The sequence below is a fragment of the Lepidochelys olivacea genome (assembly GCF_965140295.1).
Source record: "Lepidochelys olivacea isolate rLepOli2 genome assembly, chromosome: 8".
Lineage (NCBI taxonomy): Eukaryota > Metazoa > Chordata > Testudines > Cheloniidae > Lepidochelys > Lepidochelys olivacea.
Window position 1 is genome coordinate 55,840,265 of NC_140418.1, and position 26,533 is coordinate 55,866,797.

At 37.4% G+C, this 26,533-nt stretch overlaps 1 protein-coding gene across 1 annotated transcript in view; it reads right to left on the bottom strand.

The window, feature by feature from the left end:
- Positions 1-292: 292 nt before the first annotated feature.
- Positions 293-26,533, bottom strand: part of EDEM3 (ER degradation enhancing alpha-mannosidase like protein 3) — a 45,353-nt gene continuing 19,112 nt past the window's right edge. Inside the window, exons 8-20 of the mRNA XM_084637153.1 lie at positions 25,420-25,525; positions 24,798-24,895; positions 23,041-23,166; positions 21,058-21,141; positions 19,714-19,797; positions 18,979-19,103; positions 17,621-17,786; positions 14,294-14,448; positions 12,849-13,002; positions 10,028-10,222; positions 8,966-9,131; positions 7,849-8,034; positions 293-4,174 (exon numbers count right to left, since the gene is read on the bottom strand). Coding sequence (XP_084493279.1) covers positions 3,768-4,174; positions 7,849-8,034; positions 8,966-9,131; positions 10,028-10,222; positions 12,849-13,002; positions 14,294-14,448; positions 17,621-17,786; positions 18,979-19,103; positions 19,714-19,797; positions 21,058-21,141; positions 23,041-23,166; positions 24,798-24,895; positions 25,420-25,525 — 2,052 coding nt within the window. The 3' untranslated portion in view covers positions 293-3,767. The remainder of the gene's footprint in view (positions 4,175-7,848; positions 8,035-8,965; positions 9,132-10,027; positions 10,223-12,848; positions 13,003-14,293; positions 14,449-17,620; positions 17,787-18,978; positions 19,104-19,713; positions 19,798-21,057; positions 21,142-23,040; positions 23,167-24,797; positions 24,896-25,419; positions 25,526-26,533) is intronic.

Below are 26,533 nucleotides of genomic sequence, written 5' to 3' on the forward strand. Positions count from 1 at the left end.
CTCTCCGTGTGTGTGCACACCACAGAAGGATACCATGTGCAACATGATACCTTATTAGTCACACTAGTACTGAGTCCCTCTGGACTGAGACTAAAGCAGTTATTTAAACTCGAAGATGTACAGCTCAATGGCACTAAACAGCTAGAGGAGGTTGTGATTAGTTTCTCTGGCTGCCAGAAGGAAATGAGTGATGGGCCATGACTCCTTGTATATCCTTTGATACTGTGAGGGATGATGTGTAAAGCTTTCCAGAAGGCCAAGATGTGGATCATGCAGGCAATTCTTAAAGGAGTTTGACCAGAATATTTACATATTTTATTAAATCTTTACAATCAGCAATTATAATCCAGTACTCAATTATATACAAGGATTATATACATTTTAGCCCAGACTTTTACATCACAGTACACAGTTGCTCTTAGAAATATTGTATACACTTATCACCAGACAGTAAAACCCAACAGTAGTATTACAGCACCTGTTATTAGATATTTCATAAGTTACATCATAAGAAAATATATGGATGTAAATTGGGCTGGTAAAAAATCCTATAAAATCCAAACATACAATATTTCATTCACAGAATGTTTTTTTTTATGTTCTGACTGAAGCCTTTGCATAAGGTGTCCTGTTAACATTCACTACAATCTTGCCACACACTGTTTCACTGACTAAAGCTAAGCCTTCAGCTAAAACCACGGTGGGAGGAGGAGGAGAAACAATGCTCAGTTTATTTTAAAACTTCATTATGAAACAGTAAGTGTAAATAGAGAATATTCCTTTAACATCAAAGGAGATATTAAATTGGCGACTTTGAATTACATTAGGGAATAAGAATTCTAAACTCTTCAGTGTTCTAGTTAACCAAATAGCACAATCAGAGCAGGGAAATATACACATGATATTGACTTAGTGATGCAAGAGGAATATTCTCTAAGCACAATAGAAGTTTTTAAAAATTTGCAAAGTACACTCTACTCCTCTCCAATCACACATTCCTTTTGCTTTTTAAAATGGCATTAACATGTTACAGAAACTTTTATTGTATTTTTAGAGTGATATGAAGAGGTTAAAACTAAAGTCTATTTCCATCTTTATTAGGAAAAAGACAGTGAAAAAACCTGAATAAAATTGTCCCCTAATTTATCCTTTTTTCCCCAAAAGGTCTACTTTACCTGAATCAGTTCTGTAAACCATGGCCACCATAATCGCTTAAAAAAGGTAAAGTTAAAGTTAAACTAATCTCAAAAAAAGGGACAACATTTATCTGAGGTAGACCACCACAAAATAGATGCTTCAAAAATTATATCAAGGGATTCTCTTAACAATCCCTCACTTCAGAGGATGGAATGTGCCTGTGTCAGAACTGTTGTGTCGGTGCTTACACTTAATGTAAGGTTAGTCAGTCATAAATGATTACCTTGTGGTGACAGGGAGAATTAGAGCATCAACTTCTAATAACGTTTCTAAAGACAAATTTTAGCATTAACAACTAAATCACTTTCTGCAGGAAGGAACTGAAAACTTTAGCTGTCATATTAAAAATTTAATTTGACAAACCTTTTGCTAATGTAATGACCAGAAAACCACTTTACATACAATCCTTAAAAATACCTAAACGAAGGTACTTCCATGGTGAGATCAAAGAATATAACCACAGAACCTGTGCAGCTTTTATTAGTGTAGCCTACATCCAGTAGAGTTAGAATAAAAACCCTCATTAGTGGCACCAGATTCTGACATTTGGAAATATCTAACTCCTTTTTAGAGTTAAGATTTCTGAACTACACCACTGTATGGTGCAACTGGTCACTTGCAGCCATATCATCTGTTGCCCAGAAAAACACACACTGGATTCTGTGGCCATACCAGGCATGCCTCAATTGCATGAGCTGGGCACCCGTTACAAAGGACACTTCAAAGATTTTGAGGAATAATCTCATCCTTTAAAATCAATCCCTCAGTCTAAAATGATGAAGTATTTAGCTTCAGCGCTGTACCAATATATTAAGCCCAAACCTCCATAGTTATTTGTGCAAAGAAATTAAAACTACATTTTAAAAGGACACTTATTCACTAGTTCCCTACTGCTTCACTATCTCAAAGTTAACTACATCTCTATTCAGTTAAATTGTCATTCAATTTCTGTGTAGTATTATGATTGACTAACATGCTCTCAAAGGTACTTTTGCATTTTGATACTCTTGAGAGCAAGTGTCACTGTCAGATTACATGTATACAACATTTGTCTGGGACTTGAAACCGTATATAAATATACACAAGTACAATACAGTATGGCTGTACTGATTGACATTTGCATATTCGGCACATTTTAATCTCACCAGTAAAATGAAAGGTGCACTTCAGACAGGGATACATCTGTCTGCCATTATAAAGATTATATATAAATATAAAAACTTTCAGTTTTAGTCTGGTGCGTGATATAGGCAGTGTTAAGTCTCTCTTTGAAAAGGAAAAAACAGATTAATTAAATACTGAATTGAACCATAATTAACTAAAACCCGTGTCTATATATCAACTTAAACTAGATTTTTGGCAGTTTTAATTTGGACACAGTTAAGCTAACTGCTTCTTGTTTGCTTAAACAGATTTGTGGTTTAATTAGAGGATACTTCCGAAAACATGATAAATTAGGAACCAGGCTTACCTGTATTAAAAAAAAAAAAAAAAGAACCCAGATGCCACGAAGTATATCAATTATTCTTTGACTTCACATCACTAAATTTTGAATTATGGACCCAACAGCTAAAGGTAAACAGTTGTACTTCACTATTGATACTGGCTTTCTTGCCCAAAATGTTACAAATTTAAGGCTGACAGATATAGATCTTGTAGAGAAAACAGAAATTGTCATAGATACTCAACAGATGAGAATTTCAATTTTCAGAGAATAATAATGCTAAATTCTGTATATTAGGGTAGTTTTAAGCTTGATAGCTTTAAGCATGGAAGGCCAAAAAGGAAAAATTGTATTAAAACATGTTTTGCCCAATTTACCTTAATTCAAGTAACAATCTTCATAATCACTGTGAACCTTTATGTACTACTCCTCTAGTTAGCAAAGCTTTCTTAATTTTCCTAAGAGAGCTTCCTAATACAGCATATTACCTTTGGTTTATACAGCCTCTAGTTGAAATAAGAGCAGAAGAGGAAAAATCCAGGTTATCTTGGACATTCTACAAAACAGATGGAAGGAGTGATGAGCAACACTGCTATATCTTAATAAGATATAAATGTCAGGACAAATTGAGCTGTTTCTAGCTGTGTTTTAAAGACATTACAGTTGGAAATGTCTCACAGTTGCACCTATTTCTCTCCATAAAGGCCTTTATCAGTGAAACTGAACCTTCAACTAGAATAGCCTCTGACTATTGCCTTCAAGTGCCATAACCAGCCAACAAGTGGTGTATTAATCCCATTACATTCAACTTCTACCTTTCCAGAGGCCAAGGCAATCTGCTCTCCAGAAGCCTGGAATGCAGAAATCTGATTAATTCCCTGAATGAAACCTTCTGTATTACAGCACCATGCAACAGAGCCATACAAACAGTTCAATTGCACATTCCCATTTCAAAACAGGAAAAATTAAAACCATATAAATTATAACACATGCTGGGTTTCTTTTATCCAGGTGAAACCTGGTTGCTCATCACAATACTGAACAATTTCTAATTCTTAGATATTAGGTCCTCACTTTTACCCAACAAATTCACCATTTTGTTTATCCACAAATAAGTTATTAGAAGTCATAGTTCATCCTTTTCCATCATTTCAAATGCTTCTATATCTTCATTCCAATCTGCTAATATGGATTCCATAGGCTGTACTCTATTATCCCAATTAACATTGGAGCTGGAATCTCTCTCAGTCTGAGATTGTTCCTGAGGCTTGTTATCTAATTCTGTACTTTCTGTCTCTTGAACAATAGCCTCATGGATTTCTGTGATACAGGACTCCTGGTTTGAAATGGAAATGCTATCACTGTCTGCATCAACAGGAGATAATGAATCGAGGTGAGTAACATCAGAACTTTCTTCTCCTTCAGGCTCTTGACTGACCAAGCTGAGGTCCTCAGATGCTGAAGTCGTTTCTGGTCTCCGCTTATGTGAATCATTTTCAGATGACTTCTGGTCCATGTTTTCCATTTCCAGATCTTTATTTAAAAAAAGAAAAAAGAATTTTGTAAGTACTTTCAAAAGGCAATTGAAATACACTAGGAAATGAACACTTACATTTTATTTTCAATTGTCTCCCTTGATCTTATTCCAGACCTCATGTAGGTTCAGATTTTTATTAGTATGGAGAATCTTAGTCCCTCGAGTGCTGTGTATTAAGCCTTTTGCAAATACTGTTTTTTAACTGTGAAGTTAATTTATCATTTGCTCATAAGTTTAGTCAATTCACGGTACTAGCATCTGTAGTGGTTCTTCAGGCTTACCTAGCAATGCTCTTATGTCACTGTTTTCTGCCTCTTAATCATGAGTGTACAGTTCAGCCCACCATGGCTCATGTATTACGAAATTGGACTTTAGTGCAGCCCAAAGATCCATGAAAGGTAGTGTGTACAGCCACAAGGTCTTCATTTGATAAACTGGCAAAGCTATGATCTATTCTTTTAAATTTAAATTCAGACATACTAATACATAAATCTGCATCCTACCTTGGCTCCCCATTACATTAATGTTGGAAGGTTCTTCTGGTTCAGTTACATAAATGTTCAAAACTAAAGAAAACTGACACTGCTAAATAAAGGAAACTGTTTTTAAGAATGCTAGGTAGTCCAACTGTATATAACTTGATTATTAATATAAGATACTTACTGCTATCAATAATGTAGTTTGGAATCATTTTACCTTTAAATATTGTTGCTGAAATTCCAATGGTAGCACAAGGAGGGGAGAAAGCACATATGCATTAAAAATCCGTAACACATAATATTCTCTTGTTTGGTGGAAGCGAAGGATTGGTTTGTTTATACTGCAGTTGCCCCAGTAGAGCGAAGAACTACTTTGAACAGTTCACCCATTGGTATAAATAGATGGACATCAAGATTCCATGTGAGGAATCCAGAAGTGCTGTAACTTTGCGTTTCAGCTTTGTACATACGATGGGGAAAAATGAATGTGCTAATATTAGTTTACTAGAGAAGTTCAAGTTCATATGCTGCTCCCCAGATATCCTGTTTGAAAAAAAGCAGTATTACTGGAATGGGAAAGTTTGTTAAAAAAGAGTCTAGAAAGAATATCCCCTATGTACGCTGATGGAACGGATAGAGCCACACAAGCAGGATAATTACTATCATGTAAAATTACTGGTGCTGGCAACTTTAATCTCGTAAGAACAGCCATAGTGGATCACAGCAAAGGTCCATCTAGTCCAGTATCCTGCTTCTGACAGTGGCCAATGCCAGGTGCCCCAGAGGGAATGAACAGAACAGGTAATCATCATGTGATCCATCCCGTCGCCTATTCCCAGTTTCCGGCAAACCTAGGCTAGGGACATCATCCCTACCATTCTGGCTAATAGCCAGAGATGGATCTATCCTCCATGAACTTATCTAGTTCTTTTTTGAACCCTGTTATAGTCTTTGACTTCACAACATCCTCTGGTAAAGAGTTCCACAGCTTGACTTTGCGTTGTGTGAAGAAATACTTCCTTTTGTTTTAAACCTGCTGCCTATTAATTTCATTTGGCGACCCCCTAGTTCTTGTGTTATGAGGAGTAAATAACACTTCTTTATTTACTTTCTCCACACCAGTCATGATTTTATAGACCTCTATCATTTCCCCCCTTAGTCGTCTCTTTAAAAGTCCCAGTCTTACTAATCTCTCCTCATATGGAAGTCGTTCTATAACCCTAATCATTTTGGCTGCCCTTTCTGAACCTTTTCCAATTCCAATATATCTTTTTTGAGATGGGGCGACCACATCTGAATGCAGAATTCAAGATGGGTGCATAAAATGGATTTATATAGAGGCAATATGATATTTTCTGTCCTATTATCTATCCCTTTCTTAATGATTCCCGACATTGTTTATTTTTGACTGCTGCTGTACATTGAGTGGATGTTTTCAGAGAACTATCTACCATGAGTCCAAGATCACTTTCTTGAATGGTAAGAGCTAATTTCGATCCCATCATTTTATATGTATAGGTGGATTGTTTTCCAATGTGCATTACTTTGCATTTATGAACACTGAATTTCATCTTCCATTTTGTTGCCCAGTCACCCAGTTTTGAGAGATCCTCTTGTAGCTCTTCGCAGTCTCCCTGGGACTTAACTATCTTGAGTAGTTTTGTATCATCTGCAAATGTTGCCACCTCACTGTTTGTTCCTTTTTCCAGATCATTTATAATATGTTGAATAGGACTGGTCCCAGAACAGACCCCTGGGGGACACCACTATTTACCTCTCTCCATTATGAAAACTGACCATTTATTCCTACCCTTTGTTTTGTATCTTTTAACCAGTTACCAGTCCATGAGAGGACCTTCCCTCTTATCCCAGGATTGCTTAAGTACCTTTCGTGAGGGACCTTGTCAAAGGCTTTCTGAAAATCTAAATACACTATATATCCACTGGATTCCCCTTGTCCTTATGCTTGTTGACCCCCTCACAGAATTCTAGTAGACTGGGGAGGCATAATTTCCCTTTACAAAAAACATGTTGACTCTTCCCCAACAAATTATGTTCCTCTATGTGTCTGACAATTTTGTGCTTTACTATAGTTTCAACCAGTTTGCCCAGTACTGAAGTGAGGCTTACTGGCCTGTAGTTGCCAGGGTCACCTTTAGAGCCCTTTTAAAAAATTGGCGTCACATTAGCTATCCTCAAATTTGGTATTTGGTACAGAAGCTGATTTGAATGATAGGTTACAGACTACAGTTAGTAGTCCTGCAATTTCACATTTGAGTTCCTTCAGAACTCTTGGGTGAATACCATCAGGTCCTGGTGAATTATAACTGTTTAGTTTATCAATTTGTTCCAAAACCACCTCTAATGACACCTCAATCTGGGACAGATTTTATACTATTTTCCTCACTAGGATTTAACTTCCACTTTTTAAAGGATGCCTTTTTCCCCTCTCACTTCTTTTTACTTTGTTGTTTAGCTATGGTGGCTCTTCTTTGGTTCTCTTACTACGTTTTTTAATTTGGAGTATACACTTAAGTTGAGCCTTTACTATGGTGTCTTTAAAAAGTTTCCATGCAATTTGCAGGGATTTTACTTTTGGTGCTGTACCTTTTAATTTCTATTTAACTGACTACCTCATTTTTGTGTAGTTCCCCTTTCTGAAATTAAATGCTCAATGAGAACCACTTCTGCCTAGTCTTTACAGTGAGAAAAATCAGATCTATCTTTATAGATATGAAGAACATCACTTGGAACTGAGAAACATCTACAAGTCAGGACCCTGAAACACACACAGCCTAGATATCAAAGCAGAATATGAAAAGCTCTTCCAAGAAAAAAGGGTTTCAGAGGCTTAAATAAAAATAAACCCAACCACGTTGTAGCACTATTAGTCTAATTCGTTACAGCAAAATTATAACGTTCACTTTTTCTGTTTGGGACCTTGTGTAAAGTGTTTCAAGTTAAATAAGTTGGACATGTATTGGGAAATTCTAAGAGATGGTTACAGTTTGAATGAAACTAATTCAACAAACTAGAATTATGGAAGTCAAACAGAATTTTCACCTCAATCCCAATTCACTTATTTTTTTCAGGTAGAAAATAAGAACCATTGTTTGTTTTATATTTCACATTATGCCAACTGATAAAGATTATTACTTATCTTTATAAGACACGAATGGCTTTACCCTTACCTCTGTCTTTTGCTTTATCAGAAAGAAGCACTTCTACAGCCTCGTATTCTCGGATTGCATCAAGTATAATATTTCCTTCTTTGCTGAACAGGAAGAGCATGGGGATTTTGATATCGTCTGTATTCTTTCCATCACCAGCCATTTGGAATAAAGGAGCAGTGTCGCTGCTGCTTCCCTCATTGTCATCTAGCCAACAGAAGGTCAGAGTAAGCAAGCTTTTCCATTATGGATGTCGGTCAGGATTGGTGCTCTCTCATTACACAGGATAAAGGCAGCTTGAATAGCTGGTGTGGGAATTTCAGAGAATGTGCTGTAGTTTAATTAGAATTCCCCAGATTTACAATTTTCTAACCTTATTTCCTGGTGGAGACAGCAAAGAAGAGGTTTGAGTGGACAGAAGCAAGTTAAGTCAAAAGGGGGAATGTATTTCAATTCTGTTTGCTTGCCTGAGATGGTGATGAGACTTTGTGGGTGGGAGGCAATATTGTTTGGCATGTCCAGCAGTTTTAATTTTTTATTTTCAATTTGCCTCAAAAGGTGGATGCCTGCCTGGCTGTGGAAAGTCAAGAACAGTACTGGACCTAGAAGGAAAAAGCTATTTCACAAGCAGATGCATTCCTGAATGTAAAAGGTCTCAATGTACATCATTTCAGGATTGCTACTAATCAGTTATCTATTTTCAGTACTGAAATCACAGTTACTCAACTTTTAATAAGGAACGTAAATGGTACATTCCTCTCTAGAACTACTAACTTAGCTGGGAAAGCATAGACTAGGAAATGAAGATTATAGAAAGAACAACCATTCTTTCATTTTACAACATTCAGCTCCAAACAAAAGTTAATTCGTAACTTCTGATTTGTCAGAACAAACCCCCTCACTGAATTTCTCCACTAGTAGGTTTCTGTCTGGCTCCATTCTGTTGTGCAAGCAGGATATTAAGTATACACACCTCCTTTGTTCCAACAACAGGATTTCTGTACCTTGTTGTGCTGACTGCTCACAAGAATGTAACAGATGCCTGCCACCCTTGAAAATATGCTTATATATAATCTAAATAACCTTGTGGAAAACACAGATTACAGTTGTACAAAACAAAAAAGATAGTTTTATTTACCAATAACAATGCCCCCTATTGCTCCAGCTTTTTGGATGTTTCGTGCCTTTTCAGCAAACATGCACTGGCCTCTCTGCATCAAAGCAATTTTCTCCTTCACTGATTCAGGATTAGTGATCTCCGAGCATCCATTGTAAGGTTTACTGGTTGCAACAAATCCTCTTGTCTGTTTGAGAGATGTAATGATTTAAAATACTGGAGTCAAACCTGTAAATGTTTCCTACCTTTTATAATTTTTCCAGTCATCCCGTGTTTCCCAGCATACTACAGGACCTTTATCATGGAATCTTTATTATGACAGATTCTCAAAAAACTTGTCTAATCAACAATTTTTAAACTAATTTCTTTGAACAGTTTGGACTGATTTGGCTTTCACATAGTACAAACAAAAAGGCTATTATAAGATGCTGGGCCAACATCTGTAACCTTTTAAGTATAGTCAACAAAATACAGAATAATTATGGTTAAGATATCACAAACCATGTGAGAGCACACTTTGTTTCATATCTAGAGTATACCCTGTGGGCTGAAATCCTGCTCCCATTAAAGTTAATGGGAGTTTTGCCATTGACTTCACAGGGGACAAGTAATTTTCTCTTTATCTAGAGAGACACTTTCTCTGAACTTCTGATGGGCTAAGGAGAGCCTAATCCTCATTAAACTTTTAAAATGTTGTTAATTGGCAGCCATGAATGGCAGCCATGCTGAATCCTAGCAGCTTGACAAGCTCTCTTCCCTTACATTGGCCTCTCCCCCTAGGATGCAAGAGTTATATTCCACATACAGCATTCAGAAAACAACTGGAGCACCTGCATGTGGAAGCTGAATCATGACTGTTGCCTAAGGAAACACAGACTGAACTCTGCGGTGTCTGAGTCAGAAGAAAGAAACAATCTAAAATTCTAACTATTTTAAATGTCTATTATAAATCTAAGTGCTAGCTGAGTATTTTGAAATAAATGCAATACTAGAAAATTAAGACCAATGCAACAGAGAAAAAGCACAAATAAATAAAATTCAAGAGCAAATCATACGTTCTAAAGATTTTCACATTATACATACCCCTACGCTGTGTTTGGATAGGTCCATTCCAAATTGTGCTGGCCCAGCTGTCAATACTACCCTGCCAAAGAATGGGTGGGAAACAATTTGAACAGCACGTGGGGGTAGCTGCTGCTCTTTTTGTTGCTGACTGGATAGTTCAATCATTTCCTGCATGAATCGCAAACCATCTTCAGCATCAAGTGAACTTGCTGCCTAAGGAGTAAAGACATTAGGATAAGTGGCGGCTTAAATATTTTGCAGAACCAAAATTTTACTGCCACTGGTGAATTCATCAAAGGTCATGGTTATAGCCAACCTCCTGGAAAAAGAGCTGGCTTGTTCCAGAATCTGCCAATATTGCCTCCAATCAACCAGGCTGAGAAGGAAAAAGTAATTGAGAGCACTGCATTCTAAAGTCTAGCTCCCAGAGGCCCATGACCTTTCCATCAGCTGTTTTGTAGTATTTTATATGTAATTCTTTGTTAATTATACTTTAAGAATCTATCAAATCTGTCACAAATTTCATTTTTTCCAAATCTCTGGTTTATACAAGTTTGATTATTTTTAAATTGCAATGGAAAGAGTTGTTTTTAAACTAATAAACCTTTCCCTGCTAGGTCTATTTTCAGGTATTGCAGCAGAAAACCTGAAGCCAAATCTAAACAAAATGGGAACTGACTTGATCCTCATTGTCCAGTCTGAGAAATGCCAAAGTTAAACGGCACAAGCTATTAAAACCAAAAATTCTTGAACATCTAATTTTTCCTTTATCAGTAACAGAATTATGTTTATAATAAAACAACTGACAAGTGTTCTTTAAAATTTAAACTAAAGACAAATACTAATGCAATAGATATACAAAAAAAAGTCAACTTGACCACATATAATAAGTCTAAGGTAAATAAGTAGTGTATTTTGACTCTTGTGTAAAATACATGAATGTGCTATTTTGCTGATCTGGATTTTGTGGTAAATCCATACTTTTAAAGCAGTCTTCAGACAAAATATTGTTTGCAGAGAGTCACACTGTTGATGCTTTATCAGATAAACAGAAAAATGTTAAAGGGCACGTGAAAGGTAAAAATAAGTTAGAATTATTTCTGTGCCGCACAGTTGGTCAAAAAATCACACTAGAAATACCACCAATTAGAAATTTCTGGATGACACTGAAGACTAGCAGTATGACAAAACCCTAATGTTGGAGTATTTCCAAAGAATATCATCTGATAATTACAATACTTATGTATTTGTACAGCACCTTTCACGTGCCCTTTAACATTTTTCACTTTACAAAAGTAGGTAATTATTTTGATAGCATTCTGGTTTCTCTCTCTAATCCTGAAAATAAATTTTATGCTCCAGACTCAGGGCTTTTGTGAATTTTGACAAGGCCAAGTATAAGATTATAAACTCTAAATCCATAATACAGCAAGTGCCAAGTATTTAAAAATGTATTTGAAACCATCCATCTTAAATGTAGCCTTGGGCTACTATGATACATTATGTACACAAACTTAATTTCTAGAGGCTCACTTTAAAAGAAGATTAAATTGATGTCTATTTAATACCAATTTATTTATGGCATATACATCACATTCTATATTAGATAGTGATGCAGGTCTGGGATGCTGAGAGACTTAACTATGAAGCAATCAAGCTAATATTTGTCTTAAATATTACATTCTCTTACTATAATGAAAAAAATCCATTCACATACATGTGTAGTACCAAGACTGTATTGTTTGAAAAAGATACTTTTGTTCTATTATATAAAAACTGAAAAATAGAACTACGCTTGATACCAATCTAACTAAAACACTAGAGCTTTAGAAACACACATTTAAAATGATTTATTTTATGATCTTGCTATTTGAAGGAGGAATTTTTACCCTAAAGCACAAACATTTGAACAAACATTTGTAATTTTAAACTAAACTACTTTTTTTCTCCTTTTCTGTGCTATTTTTAGATTTGTTCGAACAAGTGCTCTTTCCTTCAGTCCAGCTTCTCCTTACAATGACGTCTTAATTAGGGCACCATATCGTCTACAATTCAGGGACTGCCAAATCTGTGCCTCACAATCTATGCATTCATTTTTTAAAAAAGAAGTTTTTATTCTTAGTGGCAGCAAAGAAAACTTTCCAAATGTGACCTGTATGCAAACTCGTGCAGTGATGTCTGCTTGAATCTGCAGACAACCTGACACAATAGTTTAACTTTGCTGGAGGGCTGGTTAACTTATCAGCTGTAGATTCAGACACTTAACAACTGCACCTCTGATCATGCTAGTAAAGCTTACATGCTTCAGGTGCCAAATGTCCAAGCTGCCAAAATCTGCAGCTTCCCACCCCCCCAAATTCTATTATGCTGTTATGAGTTTAATGCAAAACTGTAGCACATTGCAAATTAAGTTTACAGACAGCAAAAAAACTGCATGTAATACTCAATTAAACAAATGCAAGGATTACTGATTGAACTAAATATGAAAATGAATACTACAATAAAAATTCACATTAATTTCTGTGGGTGTTGCCCTATCCAAGTCTTTTGCTGAAACGTAAATGGGGCACTGGTTGTAACAAGTGGAGATAATGGCACTTAATTGCAAGACAAAGTTGAAGAGGCAAAACACACTTTAGTTTAAAAATGTTATTTTTCACATGTAGCAACAAAGGAAAGGTAAAAAGGTATGCTGAAAGCTTCTTTTTAAAATTAAGCAACTCAAACTGTGGAAATATAGTGAAACCAAGGGATGAAATCTGCTCCTATTGCAGTCATTGGGAATTTTTCTACTGATTTCAATGGGCCAAGATTTCTACAAAATATATGTGGGTCTTACTTGAATTGCGTGCTGCACTAATTGTACTCTTCCATCTTTGAGGTGAATCAAACTGACTCCCATCTTCTTCAGTATCTCCAAATGCTCAGGGTTACTGGCCATGAAATCCCTTGCTCTCAGGGGCGGTTTTGGTCCACTCCCAAAACTCTCTTCTCTGCCAAAGAGGGTAAGGATCAAAGTTTCATCCTGGTACATTTGTTAAAAAAAATATCTAACAGTTTTACACATGAGAGGTGTGCAAAGCTAGAGACATAATATATACAAAGCCATCAAAACCATAGGCACCAACTCCATGGGTGCTACAGGGCTGGAGCACTCACCAGCAGCCAAGCTCCCCTCTACCTCCCAAGCACATCCCCACTCCCCCCAGCGTTTCTCACCCAGCCACTGCCAAACAGCTGTTTGGCAGCATTAGCACACTCAGGGGGCAGGAGAATGTGACATGCTCCAGGGAGGGGGTGGGGATATGGGGAAGGAGTTGGAATATTGGCAGGGAGGGGATGGAGTTGGGGCAGGGAAGGGGCGATCAAGCACCCACATGAAAGAGGGGAAGTCGGTGTCTATGATCAGAACCCATTCCTATCTTCTAATGTATGAGCATCCCACTGGAGTATCTCAAGCTGAAAATTAAAGTTCTAGCAAACAAAACTCTTGGTAAAATGTTACCTTAAAATTATAATTGTTTTAAAAAGCTGTGAACTTCCCCAACAATTTTCTAGTGCAATGTTGATAATGTAAAACTGATATATCAGCAATCTGATTGAAGTGTGAGCCAGCACTCTTCAATATCATTTCTAAATGTTCAGCATTTTGGTAATAAATGAAAATAAATTTGAATAAAACCAGAAAAGCCAGTTTTCCTAACAGACTGAGCATCAGATGCATATAATGCAACTGTTACTCAGCCCACTTAATTTTCACCTGCATAAATATTACAGTAGTCATATAAAGGCAGATATTTTCCAAATTTTACAGAACCACCTAAAATAAGATACAAGATTATCTATAGCAGCATTAATAAAATAAAGTCAAGGAAAAGTGTTTATTCAGTTGATTATAAAAATGAAACTTCATTTTCTTATTTATTCTCAGTGATTTCAGATCCTCTTTGCTCTGTTTACAAATTGATTTTTTTTTTCCTAATTGGCACTGCTGCAATCCCAAATTAGGATCTGTGATTTGTGCTGAGCTCCATCTACTCTTACATAATCAACTGCAGCTGGAAGTTAGCTGAACGCTGATAGGAAATGCAGCTAGCTTTAGGGCCAAAAGGAATACCATCTTGTGAACAAAGTAAGCATATCTGACTAACATATGCAGAGGAGATAGGGAGGCTTGGTTTTTTGGGGGGGTGGAGGGTTTAGTTTTTTTTGGGTTTTTTAATTGAATGACAGCCAATTTTCTGGCCATTCCTAGCAACGGAGGATATAAAACATGCTTCTTACACTCTGGCAACGCCCCTAGGACAGCTCTTATCCACCACATTTTTCAAAGGTTCACGGATACTCTGAGCATACATAGGGTCATTTGGGAAGAGAATCTGGGTGTTCGGACATGTCCACTCAAAGTTACTGTCATCCAGCTCCGAGTATTCTGTTGTCTATAATGAACAAAGCAGATTATCTATTAAGAAACCCAATTACTCTAAATTTCTTATCAAAAGAAATATCAAACAGTAGACTGCATCATCAAAAGTTAATTGTATACAAAGCATAGTACTGAAGGTAGGGAGGTATATACAACTGCAATTACTAGTGAAGAATAGTAAGACTTTTACTTGCCTGCTTTTTTGCTAGCTTCTTGGCATGTGTATAAAATTTTAAGTGTTAATGTTTGAAGCCTTTAACATTCCAATTGTCCCCTAGTCTCTATTTTTATATTATTTTCCTTTCTGAATAGCTCTCATGTCTGTCTTCATAGCATTCCCAATCAGAATGAAACAAATGATGTTGGTCATGATTCTATTTTGCTGCAATTTGGCAAAGATATGAACAGCGGCAAAGGCGCCAGAGATGTGTATCTGAAGACTCAAATGCAGTCCTGCCTTGGTTCCTCTTTGGAAGGTTTTTTGGTTTTTTTAAACCTAGTTACAGAAATTGAAGGATTTAGGCCCTCTACTGGTAAATGGAGTTTTGAAGCCGTGCTGTACCAAACATCTAGCACCCTATGTAACTTCTTGTTCTTTCCGATAGAAGAAAACTGTTTTTTGCTTTAGGTGTAAAGTTAATAGTGCCTATATTTTGGCTTTGGCAGCTCCAGACCATTAGGACTGTCCTGTTTTATGTCAAAAGACATGCCTCAGATTATTTTAAAGAATATTCCATGAGATCATCTCAGTTCAGTTCAAATATCTTTATTGATTTCTGAGCTGCCTAAAATGACTTGACACAAAGAAACCATAAAACTAAACATTAATAAATAAGGTTATATTGCCACATATAGCTTCCTGTTCACATATTTCAATAGGAACAATCCCAGGAGTCTCCTCCTCACAATCCATATAGCAACAGTCAACTAAACCTATGGGTGGCAAAACTACATCACCTAATTTCAAACCAGACCTTAACTATAAATCAAATGACATTCGTTTTCCTTTGAAAGGAAGAGATTAGTTTTTAACATTTGCAAATACCACTATTTTACTGTCGCATAAGAAGTGCATAATAGTTTAGTATCTGTTCCTGGCTCTGCAAATGACTTGTTGGATGATCCCAGGCAAGTCATTTAACTTTACTACAGCCCAGTTTTCCCATCTGTAAAATGAGTATAATACTGATCTGTTTACAACACACCTGTGAGAAAAGTCATTTAAAATTATTTATCAACAATAATTAATAATTCTCTAAGACCCAGTATTTAAAGGTGTATAAAAAGGCTCCAGAAAAAAATATTCAAGTTGCTATAGCATAACAAAGCTGTTACTTATTTTATTGGAAGAAGTTACTACATACAAAGTAATTGTTCTCTTAGAAGTATGACCAACATAAAATAAATAGAGCCAAACCACCTACAGCGGGCAGGAGGCGCTGGGGGGGGGCATATGGGAGCTGATGGAGGGCTGCCAGCTGTGGACAAAGCAAGCAGCCAAACGACATTATAGCGAAACATTGCACAACTTTAAATGGAGCATGTTCTGTAATGGAGCAGGGACATAAGATCGAAACAACGTTAAGCAAGTTAAGTGGGGAGTTACTGTACATGGAAAAAAGTCTGCACACTAAGGTCGCGTAAAACTGCTTCCCCACTATCGTCTATCAAATCGAATAGTGAAACAGCAGGAGGCCACCTTGCTAATCATGCACTAGGGCACAGATATTTCAAGTGGCTGACATGGTACTTAAAATAAATATAAGCAATGCAGCCCAGTAAGAGGTGTTCCTTTTTCCCCTCCCATTTTATTGCAACCCAGATGATTCTAAAATGATCAGTGTTTTGGTTTCAATAACCTCGTGTCTATTTTACAATTTCTTCCTTGAGAGAAAAGCTCCTGACATCTGCTTTAAATGGGATGTTTTTCTATCTTTGCCTTAGTCAGATAGGCACCAAGTCTCAGAGCCTGGGTAACCTCACACAGGCTTTTGGGGCTTGGACTGCTGGGCTATAAAAATGCAATGTAGTGGTTCAGGCCCCAGGCCAGCCATGGGTCTTTTATTACAGTGTAAACATACACCGAGTGTCTTGTCTACAGTGCACAGTGGGCAAGTGTGATTTCTAAAGCACATCAATGTGTTGTACACTAACTAACTGGTCTGCTGTCATGAACGAAAAGTTCCCTATTACACATGAATGTAGTGCTCTTTCAAATAGCACTACGTTAATGCGCACTTGGGAGCCTTTAGAAGTCTCACCCTCATAGTGCATATTGCCATGCTGTGTAAATAAGTAAGAAAATGCTAAGTAAGGGATTAACTAAGAATTATCCAAGAGTGAACACACTTCGAGTCAAAAAAATGGCAGATTAACATTGGGGGAATCCCTAGGTGATAAATCCTCTGTTCACTTTCTCATCTGTTTATTTAGTCTGCCCATTGAGCTACTGATGCTGGAAATATCAGTCTGTCAGAATGAAAAAGGCAAGAAAAGTACTGTTTAGACTACATTACCATTACCACTTCCAGCAGAGACTGAGTATGCTATTTCAACAGGTTCCCAGTTAGGAAGAAGGGGGAGAAGGAGACAGAGCCTGAGCCTCAAGTTCTGCTATTTGCTATAGCTCAACTGATTTCAACATTTTACACCAGCTGAGGATCTGGCCCTAGAGCTGGAAAGCTAACTTGGGTTTCCTCCCAGGTACTAAATCCTAGGTCAGCAGGCTAGCTCTCTCTGCATTTTATTTTTCCCTTAATATAAAAAATGACTTGGCAAATTTAATCTATGCTATGGTTAAAGTATTTTTAAAGAGGAAATAAATCTGAGCTCCACAAAACAAGAAAATGTATTTATTTATTTATTTATTGGGAACACAAAAACTGAAGATTAGGGTTTTACTGGTTTGTTTTTTATAAGCACATGTGTTCTGTGACCTTTCTGCCAAGTTCCAGCCCGGAGCAAGGTTTTATGGTTGAGTTATAAATACCTAAAAAACAGGTTTGATCATGGAAAAAATTGACAATATGCATGGGTGCCACTAATTACTGTCATGATAAAACAGTTTGCATTAAATATTTGTCAAAAATCTTATTGCTTAAACTTACCGTTTACCCTGATTTTTCCATGTAAAAACACATTAAAGTGGTATTAAAAACAGATAAAAGTTTAAAAAGATCACTCACTGTATTTTTCTTAGACATTGTTTGGTTTGTAGTAGAGAGCCAAAGAGGTAACAGATGAGCCTCTGTAGTGAAGATATAATCTTCTATATCAAAAATCATGTCTTCCTTATCAGCAAAGAGCAGGTAAAGGTATTTAAACATCTCAGCCAGGAAGAAAGAGTCCATTCTATGGGGTCAGGGAGGGGGGGAAGAGAGAGAAGACAGCCTTAAGAACAGTGCTATTTCCCAAAGTGGTAGTAAAACAAATGCTCAGGATACTCAATTTCCAAACAGTTAATGATACTTAGCATTGCAGGTTTGTCATGGTGGGGAACAATGTCAAACAGGGTCATATTCCTGTTTTTCCCGTGACTTCCCCGCAGCTGGAGATCCTGCCCTGGGTGGCTGGGCTCAGCTCCCCACTCTGGGGCACTATAACCTGGCACACTATAACCTGGCACACACAGTCGCAGCACTGCTCAGGTGCCTTTATGTCATGATGCGGAGAAAGGAGGGAAGCAGGGCAGCCACGCCATATTGGACTGAGCTGAATAGCAGCACTGGGTTGCGCTGAGCCTGAACCTGGGCACAGAGCACAGCCCAAAGAGGGCAGAGGGAGGTACCATTCAGCCCTCCGTGCCCCCTGAGGCTTCTCTCCTTGGGGGAAGCTCCAGCATCCAGGCTGCATTCCCCCGATGCTGCATTCCCCCTTCCCAATGATGCTCCACCCTGGGAAGGGGGCTCAGGAAAGTGCCAGCGTCCTCCCCTCCCAACCCACAGTGTCAGGGCTCAGGCAGGGGACGCAGCCTTTACAGGGTGTTCTAAATTTACCGAGACTGCTCTGTGTTTAATAAAAAAGGCTGTGACAAATCTGCAGCCTTAATGATAGTAACTTTTGAGCTTATGAGCCCTGCTTGAGTGCTGCAACTACTGCAGAATTCCAATAGGAGGAAACTGTTTACAGACAGAAATAACAGTTCAAAAAGTTCAATGGAAAAGTGGTACAACAACAATATACTGCTTGAGAATTCCGAAGTCAACATTTTTCAAATGAAATATGCTTCAAATTTAATCTATTTAACCATCATCCAGTTTTATTAAAAAGATATATAAAGAAAATATCAGAATAGGCTGTCTTCACTTTTTTACAGAAGTGTTATGATTTAAGGCTATGAATTTTGAAAGTTTTTAAGGCCAATTAGACTACACATATTCCATTAACATCAAATATGCATAATCTGAGGGTTGTTTATTTAGATGAACACAGAATACACTATCCGCATCTATCCAAAATTCAATTAATCTGAATACACATAAAAATAAGTTAATCAGACTCCTTTTATATTTTCTAAGAAACTTAAAAGTCACTACACTCTTACCTGTCCTCATGACTTCCAGTACGAACATCCTTCATTGCAGCAAATCCACAGGGTACTCTAGCATATTTGTTTAAATTTTCAATGAGCGTTTTTCCTACTTCTAGGTAGTAAGGGTCCCCAGTAGCCTATTTTTAGAAAAGTTGCACAATACTTAGATGTCATGTAAAATGTATAGCTGTTTTTTTAGAACTACTTGCTATGCATTAGTTTCTGGTATGTTGCCTTTTTTATACACCCATGAAATTTAATGTCATTGTTTCAAAAGAGAAGAGCCATATGCAGAAGAGGAAGTTCCTTTCAAATACAGTGCATTACCATTTACACTATATGGATACGCTATACTATGCTGGGACAATCAAAGGAAGACAAGGGAGTTACACTCAGATTTTTAAAGATATTTGAAAATAAGACTTAGGCCTTGCAGTGCTGAGTGCAGCAATGCCTAAATACCTTTAAAAATCTGGGCCTCAGGCACCCAACTGTCACTGAATCTGAAGAGGCTGGGCCCCTTTGTACCTTTGAAAATCCTTGCCTTATAAAACAAAACTCTGAAGACATTTTCTAATAACAAAGAGTGCCTACATGTGGCTTGCATGCCATAAGTATTTAACTCCAACACATGTGAATGAGATGGGATCCAGTTCTACTCTTTCAGCTTTGGGACGCGGCACCAATAAAATCCAAACCTTAGTACCAAGTGTTGAAAAGCCAAAACAATGAAGAAAGTAGCCTTACTTTATACAAGAAATAGGTGCTTTCTGCAAATTCTGGTCTTAAAGGATGCTGAGCCCAATGAACCCTGAAGTCTGTTGTGAAAGCCTGAGGAAGAAAGAATAGAGATAAATAAATATAGGCATAAAAATGTACAGATTGTTTTGAAATCTAAAATAATAATTCACCAACAGGCAGAAGGGTGCAAGTCCTGATCATCAATCTCTACTCCTTTCTCATTTATTTCCATTTCTAATTATAAAAAGCCCCTATCCAAACTTGTTCTAGGATTCCTGTCAACAGTTAGATGATTACTTTTTGAAAAAAAATTGATAGTGAATAATATTCTCTGATGACAGGCCTGATTCTGATCTTACATACACCAGTATAAGGGCATGGCTACACTTGCAGATGTAGAGCGCTGAGAGTTAAACCAGTCCTCGGGGAGCGCACTAGGAAAGCGCTGCAGTGTGTTCACATAAGTCAGGCAGTGGAGTTACTTCAGAATAAACTAAAGACAGAGTTCAAAATTAGGCCCTATGGGCCCATTTGATTTATTCTGCTCTATTCTGGATTCTAGTAGATTGGATGAAGTCAGACATTCAAAGTTATTCACCTTTCAAGTGTAGAAAAGGTATAGATCCAGAATAGGCAGGTCTGATTATGTTAAAAACAAAATCAAACTACAACTTGTTATCTCTGAATGCTAGAGCAGGCAAGCTGCCACCTATGGTATGAATACTACAGCAACTAGTCAGCAACAAAACAAGTACCAGAAAAAACAAGAAAGCCTCTGTCCGCTGAAGACCAAGGACCAAATTTTTAAGTGCCTCTGCAAATGTTCCAGTAATGATTGTACACAGGCAAACAGGCTTTTGTGTGCACAGTTAACTTGTTTTCAGGCTCAAAACAATAGGCTCAACTCAATACGTTTTCAGAGGCTCAGTGAAAATACGGCCCTGAACATGTTACTTCTCCAATGGATTCAGGCTTCACTTGGCCAAGAAACAGAAGGAAACGAAAAGTCAGTGTGATTCAATTGCATAAAGCCATTACATCACCAAGAAGATAGTTTCATATCAATGTTATGTAAACTTTGTATACTAGTGTGAAGTGATCCAAGGTCAGTTTAAAAAACAAAATGTATTCATCGTCACTTATCTGTTATATAACAATTGTTTCCCTCTATTGGTAGTTACAACATCTCAGGGAAAAATGTTTCATATCCAGAACGACTCCTGTTGTGCATGTGGATTTGTAGGCTTCAGAAGAATGTTGAAACCAACTTTTTTTTTCTTTAAATTATACATTATGTCTAGTATTACTTGAACTGAGATCACAATCAGTTTACATAACCTCCTGCCTTACCTCAGGAAGAAAGTTATGCTTTTTTATCACCTGATATAACATCTCATGAGTTTCGATAGCAGGTCTAATGTCACCTTTCAATACCTACAAATCAAGAACAATAGCAATAAATACATAAAAGTCAGGCATGATATCTGTACAAGACTACCCAGCAATGTATACATTGCCAGCATACACAATAATACAGGAAATCATGATCCTCTGTTTCAGTGTATAATCTACTTTATTTATGTTTTTCTACTTAGCATGGGATAGGAAACATATGAGTGACTGCAACCCCTGAGAGACCACTATTTCACAGCAATCATAATGGACTTGCAGGAAAGAGGACAGGATCATACTGAGACTGAAATTCTGCTTTAAAAGGGAATTTGCCCAGGTTTGTGACAGATGTTACAAAATTCATCTGTGGCCCAGGACTTGAATGGACCCATTCCCTTCAGTTCAAATTTTGCTACCAGAATTGCTTTTGAAATCTCTAAAGACAGATTCTCAATCAGATATGTAAACCCCTTTGGGAATCCAGAGTGGCTCATATGATTGTAAAGGCCTAGCGGGCAGCAGAATGGACTTCTCATGCAATCATAATACCAGCCTTCTGAATCTGGTTGCAAGTAAATCCTGGAACAAGAGACTATTCTTTTTATTCATCCATACAAAAGGTATTCTTACAAAGATTTATTCTAAATAGAGGGAAGAAATACAAACAGGAAACTTATCATGTTTCAGAGATTCAGCAATGAACACTCAGAGAAGGGTGTGAACAAGGTGGGGTTGTTTTGAAAATCAATACTGCCACCAGTTTCAAAATCATTTGATCTGGACAACTATGTAGTAGGTCATGGAGGAAAGACAGGCAAGGGAACTAATGACAAACATCTGTAGCATATAAATGGGGGGGAGGAGGAGATATAATGAAGGGAGCCAATGACAAAGACAGAAATATCAACAGGAAGCCTTAAGACCCATGAGTAGGGTGGCCAGATATATATTTTAGACTGCTAGAAATGGAAGTTGAGCATCTGATATGCCTTGGAACCTTTTGGGCACCACTTTCAATGCGTGGGTAACAAAATCAGTAAGCTGTGAGCTTGGCAACTAAGAGCTAGACCCTAAGAAGAAAAGGGATCTCTATAGTTGACAGTTAAGCAAACGGGGGGTGGAGGGGAAGTACCTTGCTCCACTCTTGCAGGAGTTTCCCCCCCCCCCTTAAAAAATGATTTGCACATGAATTGAAAAACTTCTGCAGAAGACTATTAGAGTTTGAGTCAAGCATTTTACATAGAATCATAGAATATCAGGGTTGGAAGGGACCTCAGGAGGTCATCTAGTCCAACCCCCTGCTCAAAAGCAGGACCAATCCCCAATTAAATCATCCCAGCCAGGGCTTTGTCAAGCCTGACCTTAAAAACTTCTAAGGAAGGAGATTCCACCACCTCCCTAGGCAACGCATTCCAGTGTTTCACCACCCTCCTAGTGAAAAAGTTTTTCCTAATATCCAACCTAAACCTCCCCCACTGCAACTTGAGACCATTACTCCTTGTCCTGTCCTCTTCTACCACTGAGAATAGTCTAGAACCATCCTCTCTGGATCCACCTCTCAGGTAGTTGAAAGCAGCTATCAAATCCCCCCTCATTCTTCTCTTCTGCAGACTAATGATGACTACATGATCATCAGGAGTTAACAGGTGAAAGAAGCAGAGCCAGGTGGATAATGAAAGGGTATGAAAGTTCAGACAATTTCCCCTCTTAACAGCCGTACAAACTTGGAAATAATGTGTCAGCTGCATGATTTAATATAACCAGCAGAGAAAGCAAAGGCAAACAAATCCCTCTTCCACATCAGATAACATTTTTATAAGTTAAATTACTGAGCCTAAATGACAACAACTATATTATGTATTTTTCATATCTGTTTTTATGAACAATTATTAGTAAGTCCATTTAATGTGATCTGAGGACTGGGGGTTTTAGAAACCTTACCTGCAAGCCTGGGAAGAATGCAAGCAAAGAGTCCATCCAGGTCCGAGCATTTAGCATTGGTTTGTGAATATGAACATCAAGCAGAAGAGGTGGTTGACTAATGTACCTCATTATGGCATCATAGTGCTAACAAAAACAGAAACATCATAAGCTCACATCTCTTTCAAAAGGGACATGAAAACCCAGTAGTTTGCTATATTTCATTTCAGCAAGTTAATGGTTTCAGGGAACTGCATCCCTGCAATTAGTGATACATAAATAAAAACACAGCTCCTAGTTATGCAAATCAGAATGCAAGAACCTGAATAATTATTGCACAGCTATAGAGTAATACACATATACTTGTGCACAAATATATTCAGCAACCATTACTATGAACATCCAAGTTTTTTCTCTACTTGGCTACTGTACATCATCTGCATTGACTGGCTCCTGTGGCATCGTTTTTAAGCTGGCTAACAGCAATAAAGATTGCTGCAGTTTCTCACTTACTTTGGCTGAAGCAGAGAACTCCAAAAATGCATTTATAAGAAAAACATTGAACGGGACTAACTGCTGTAAAAAGTTTAAAAACCCTTTGGATAACTTGTCTGCTTACCCATTCCAAATCCCTCTTCTCCCCAGAATAGCTGTCTTATTTGTGTTTATATTAAAAACTGTAAGGCCTGCAATGCAAAGACCTCAACCTTCAGTTGGGGAGTTTAGGAGGTAATACTATACCATGGGCTGAACAAATAGGAAGCCCAATTAAATTAGTATAATGGCAGCTATACACATTAACAATATAAATTATTTTTACTGTTGTGACAGAATCTTAACTGAACGGTTCTGACTTTTATATTGCTTGCAAGAACCAAGAAAATTCATTTCATTTGTGCATCACCATTCTGTATTATTTTAGTGAAAAAAGTTAATGATTTTCAGAAAATTTAGCAGCCTTATGAATCTAATAAACCTATGAACAAGGGCACATATATTTTTTCAGGTTATAATCATATAAGCATTGGGCTGGATTAGTGTCTCTGTACTCATGGTTCTGCCTTGGTAGATGAAACCCAGAATTTGATTTTCAGGTTCTAGCTGTTGCTCTGAGAGCAAGAGAAGCTTTCACGTTACTTTTATGATAAGAGAGGCCTTATATTAATCGGGTTTTCTGTAAAACAGTGTAAAAGTAGCACTGTAGAGCTCCAAAATAAGTCTCAGTACAGCCCTCCTTGGTTAGAAAGTTATGGCTATACTGATTTTAGAATGGTAGCCATGTTAGTCTGTATCAGCAAAAATAACTAGGAGTCCTTGTGGCACCTTAGAGCCTAACGAATTTATTTGGGCAAAAGCTTTCGTGGGTTAGAACCCACTTCATCAGATGCATGGAGTGAAAATACAGGAGCAGGTATAAATACATGAAAGGATGGGGGTTGCTTTACCAAGTGTGAGGTCAGTCTAACGAGATTAATCAATTAACAGCAGGATACCAAGGGAGGAAAAATAACTTCTGAAGTGGTGAGAGAGTGGCCCATTACAGACAGTTGACAAGAAGGTGTGAGTAACAGTAGGGAGAAATTAGTATTGGGGAAATTAAGTTTAGGTTTTGTAATGACCCAACCACTCCGAGTGTCTATTCAGGGCTAATCTGATGGTATCCAGTTTGCAAATTAATTCCAGTTCTGCAGCTCCACATTGGAGTCTGTTTTTGAAGTTTTTTTGTTGAAGAATTGCTACTTTTAGGTCTGTTATTGTGAGTAACTTAATCAACTTACTGTGTTAAATCTTTCCAGGAAACGGTCATCTCCAAGCAAGACATAGGCTTTTAATAAATATTCATAATATGAGTCTATTCCTGCTCCAACTCCACTATCTAGAAATAGCACAAAGAAAGATACAAAAGTACTGTATTTTTAAATTTAAGTAGTTATATGGATAAAAGTTTTCAGCTGCTAATTTTCAATTTGATTTCAATGGCTACTGTCTGAATGAAAGAAAAGGAGCTATTCAGGACAACTGAGCGTGAAAATAAAGGAGCATGTAGATTAATGAAGGGCTGCACTGAGTAGTATGCAGTATTTTCCTACTTTTTTGAAAATGTGTTCTAGTATATTTGAACATAAAAGAGTATGCTCAGGCGTGCTATTAAGTCAAGTGTTTAATTTCTTTGTAGGAAAATATTTTTATTGGCCTGAATACACAATTGCACTCCTATTTGTACTTTACTGTGCACTTAAAGTAGATTCTTTGAAAATTTAGCACTAGAAATCTCTCAGCATCCATGGACTTAGGGAATGTTTTCCTTGAAACAAAAACTGATTTCTCAGGCAAAATATTCTTGCAGAGAAAGACCAGGCTTCATTATACCTGGTTTCTTCAGATCTGAAAGTCACATACCTTTGCGGACCCAGTCTCCAGTATGTATATTAATAGTAACTCCCACTAAATTACTGTTGCGTTGTCTTTTTTCCCAAAGAAAATCAAGCGCCTTCCGTGCATATTCCTGCAACCAACAAAAAATATTTTAATTGAAGTGTAATTACAGGGCAATGCAGGAGGCAAGAAAAAGCATCAGGTGCTGGTATACAAGCTTTTGGGTTTTTTGTCTACTAAAATAATGGAGCTATAAAGTAGAATATATTAGAGAGAGATTCCTATTTAGACTGAATTTCCTAAAGGTAGAACTATTCAATAATACATTGAATTCTCTTGAAAAGCAGCACTTATTCTATTTAACCAGTCATTTTGTTGCTAATTAAAAGGATTTGCATTCTATCTGTAACTGCCACCCACACACTATATAGCTTTGGGTAAGTCACTTAACTTGTCTGTGCCTCTGTTTCCAACTGACAAAATAGGTATAAAAGACCCTTTTTGTTTATAACCATTAAAAAAATTCATTAAAAACAAAAACCTTATATAACATTTCAAGACCCTCTAATGAAACGGTGCAACAACTAATTTCTTCTAATCCAATGGGATATAGTCAGATTGCCTTCTAAGTTATATCTGCCCCAGCCACACTGCCATACACATCTTTTCAGATGTTTCTAGGTGGCACAGTAGCTCTATCCAATAGTAGGCTAAGTATGTGTATTAGCCCTCTGTAAATACACAAAGGGAGGCATGAACTGGGGTGACACCTAGCCAAAAAAGGATACAGACAACCAGCCAGGCATGCTAGGTTTTAAGGGTGAGATAATCAAAAGTACTCAGTATTGGCCTAACTGCTCTCATTGACGTTAATGAGAGCAGAGTTAGGCCAACACTGACTGCTTTTTAAAAATCCAACCCCATCTCTCTCAATGGAGGATTTCTACCTTTAGCATTACAAACTGAAGACAATACAGCTATGTATACAGCACTTTTCATACAGACTACTGTGAATCTGAGTTGGTTGCTCACTTGGCTGAAACAGGGCACTGCTGATTTAGAGTCTCTTGGATGGTGACTCCCTTCTACAAGCAACAGGAGAAAGTGGCAGACAGCAGTGAGTCAGAGGGCTGTTGAA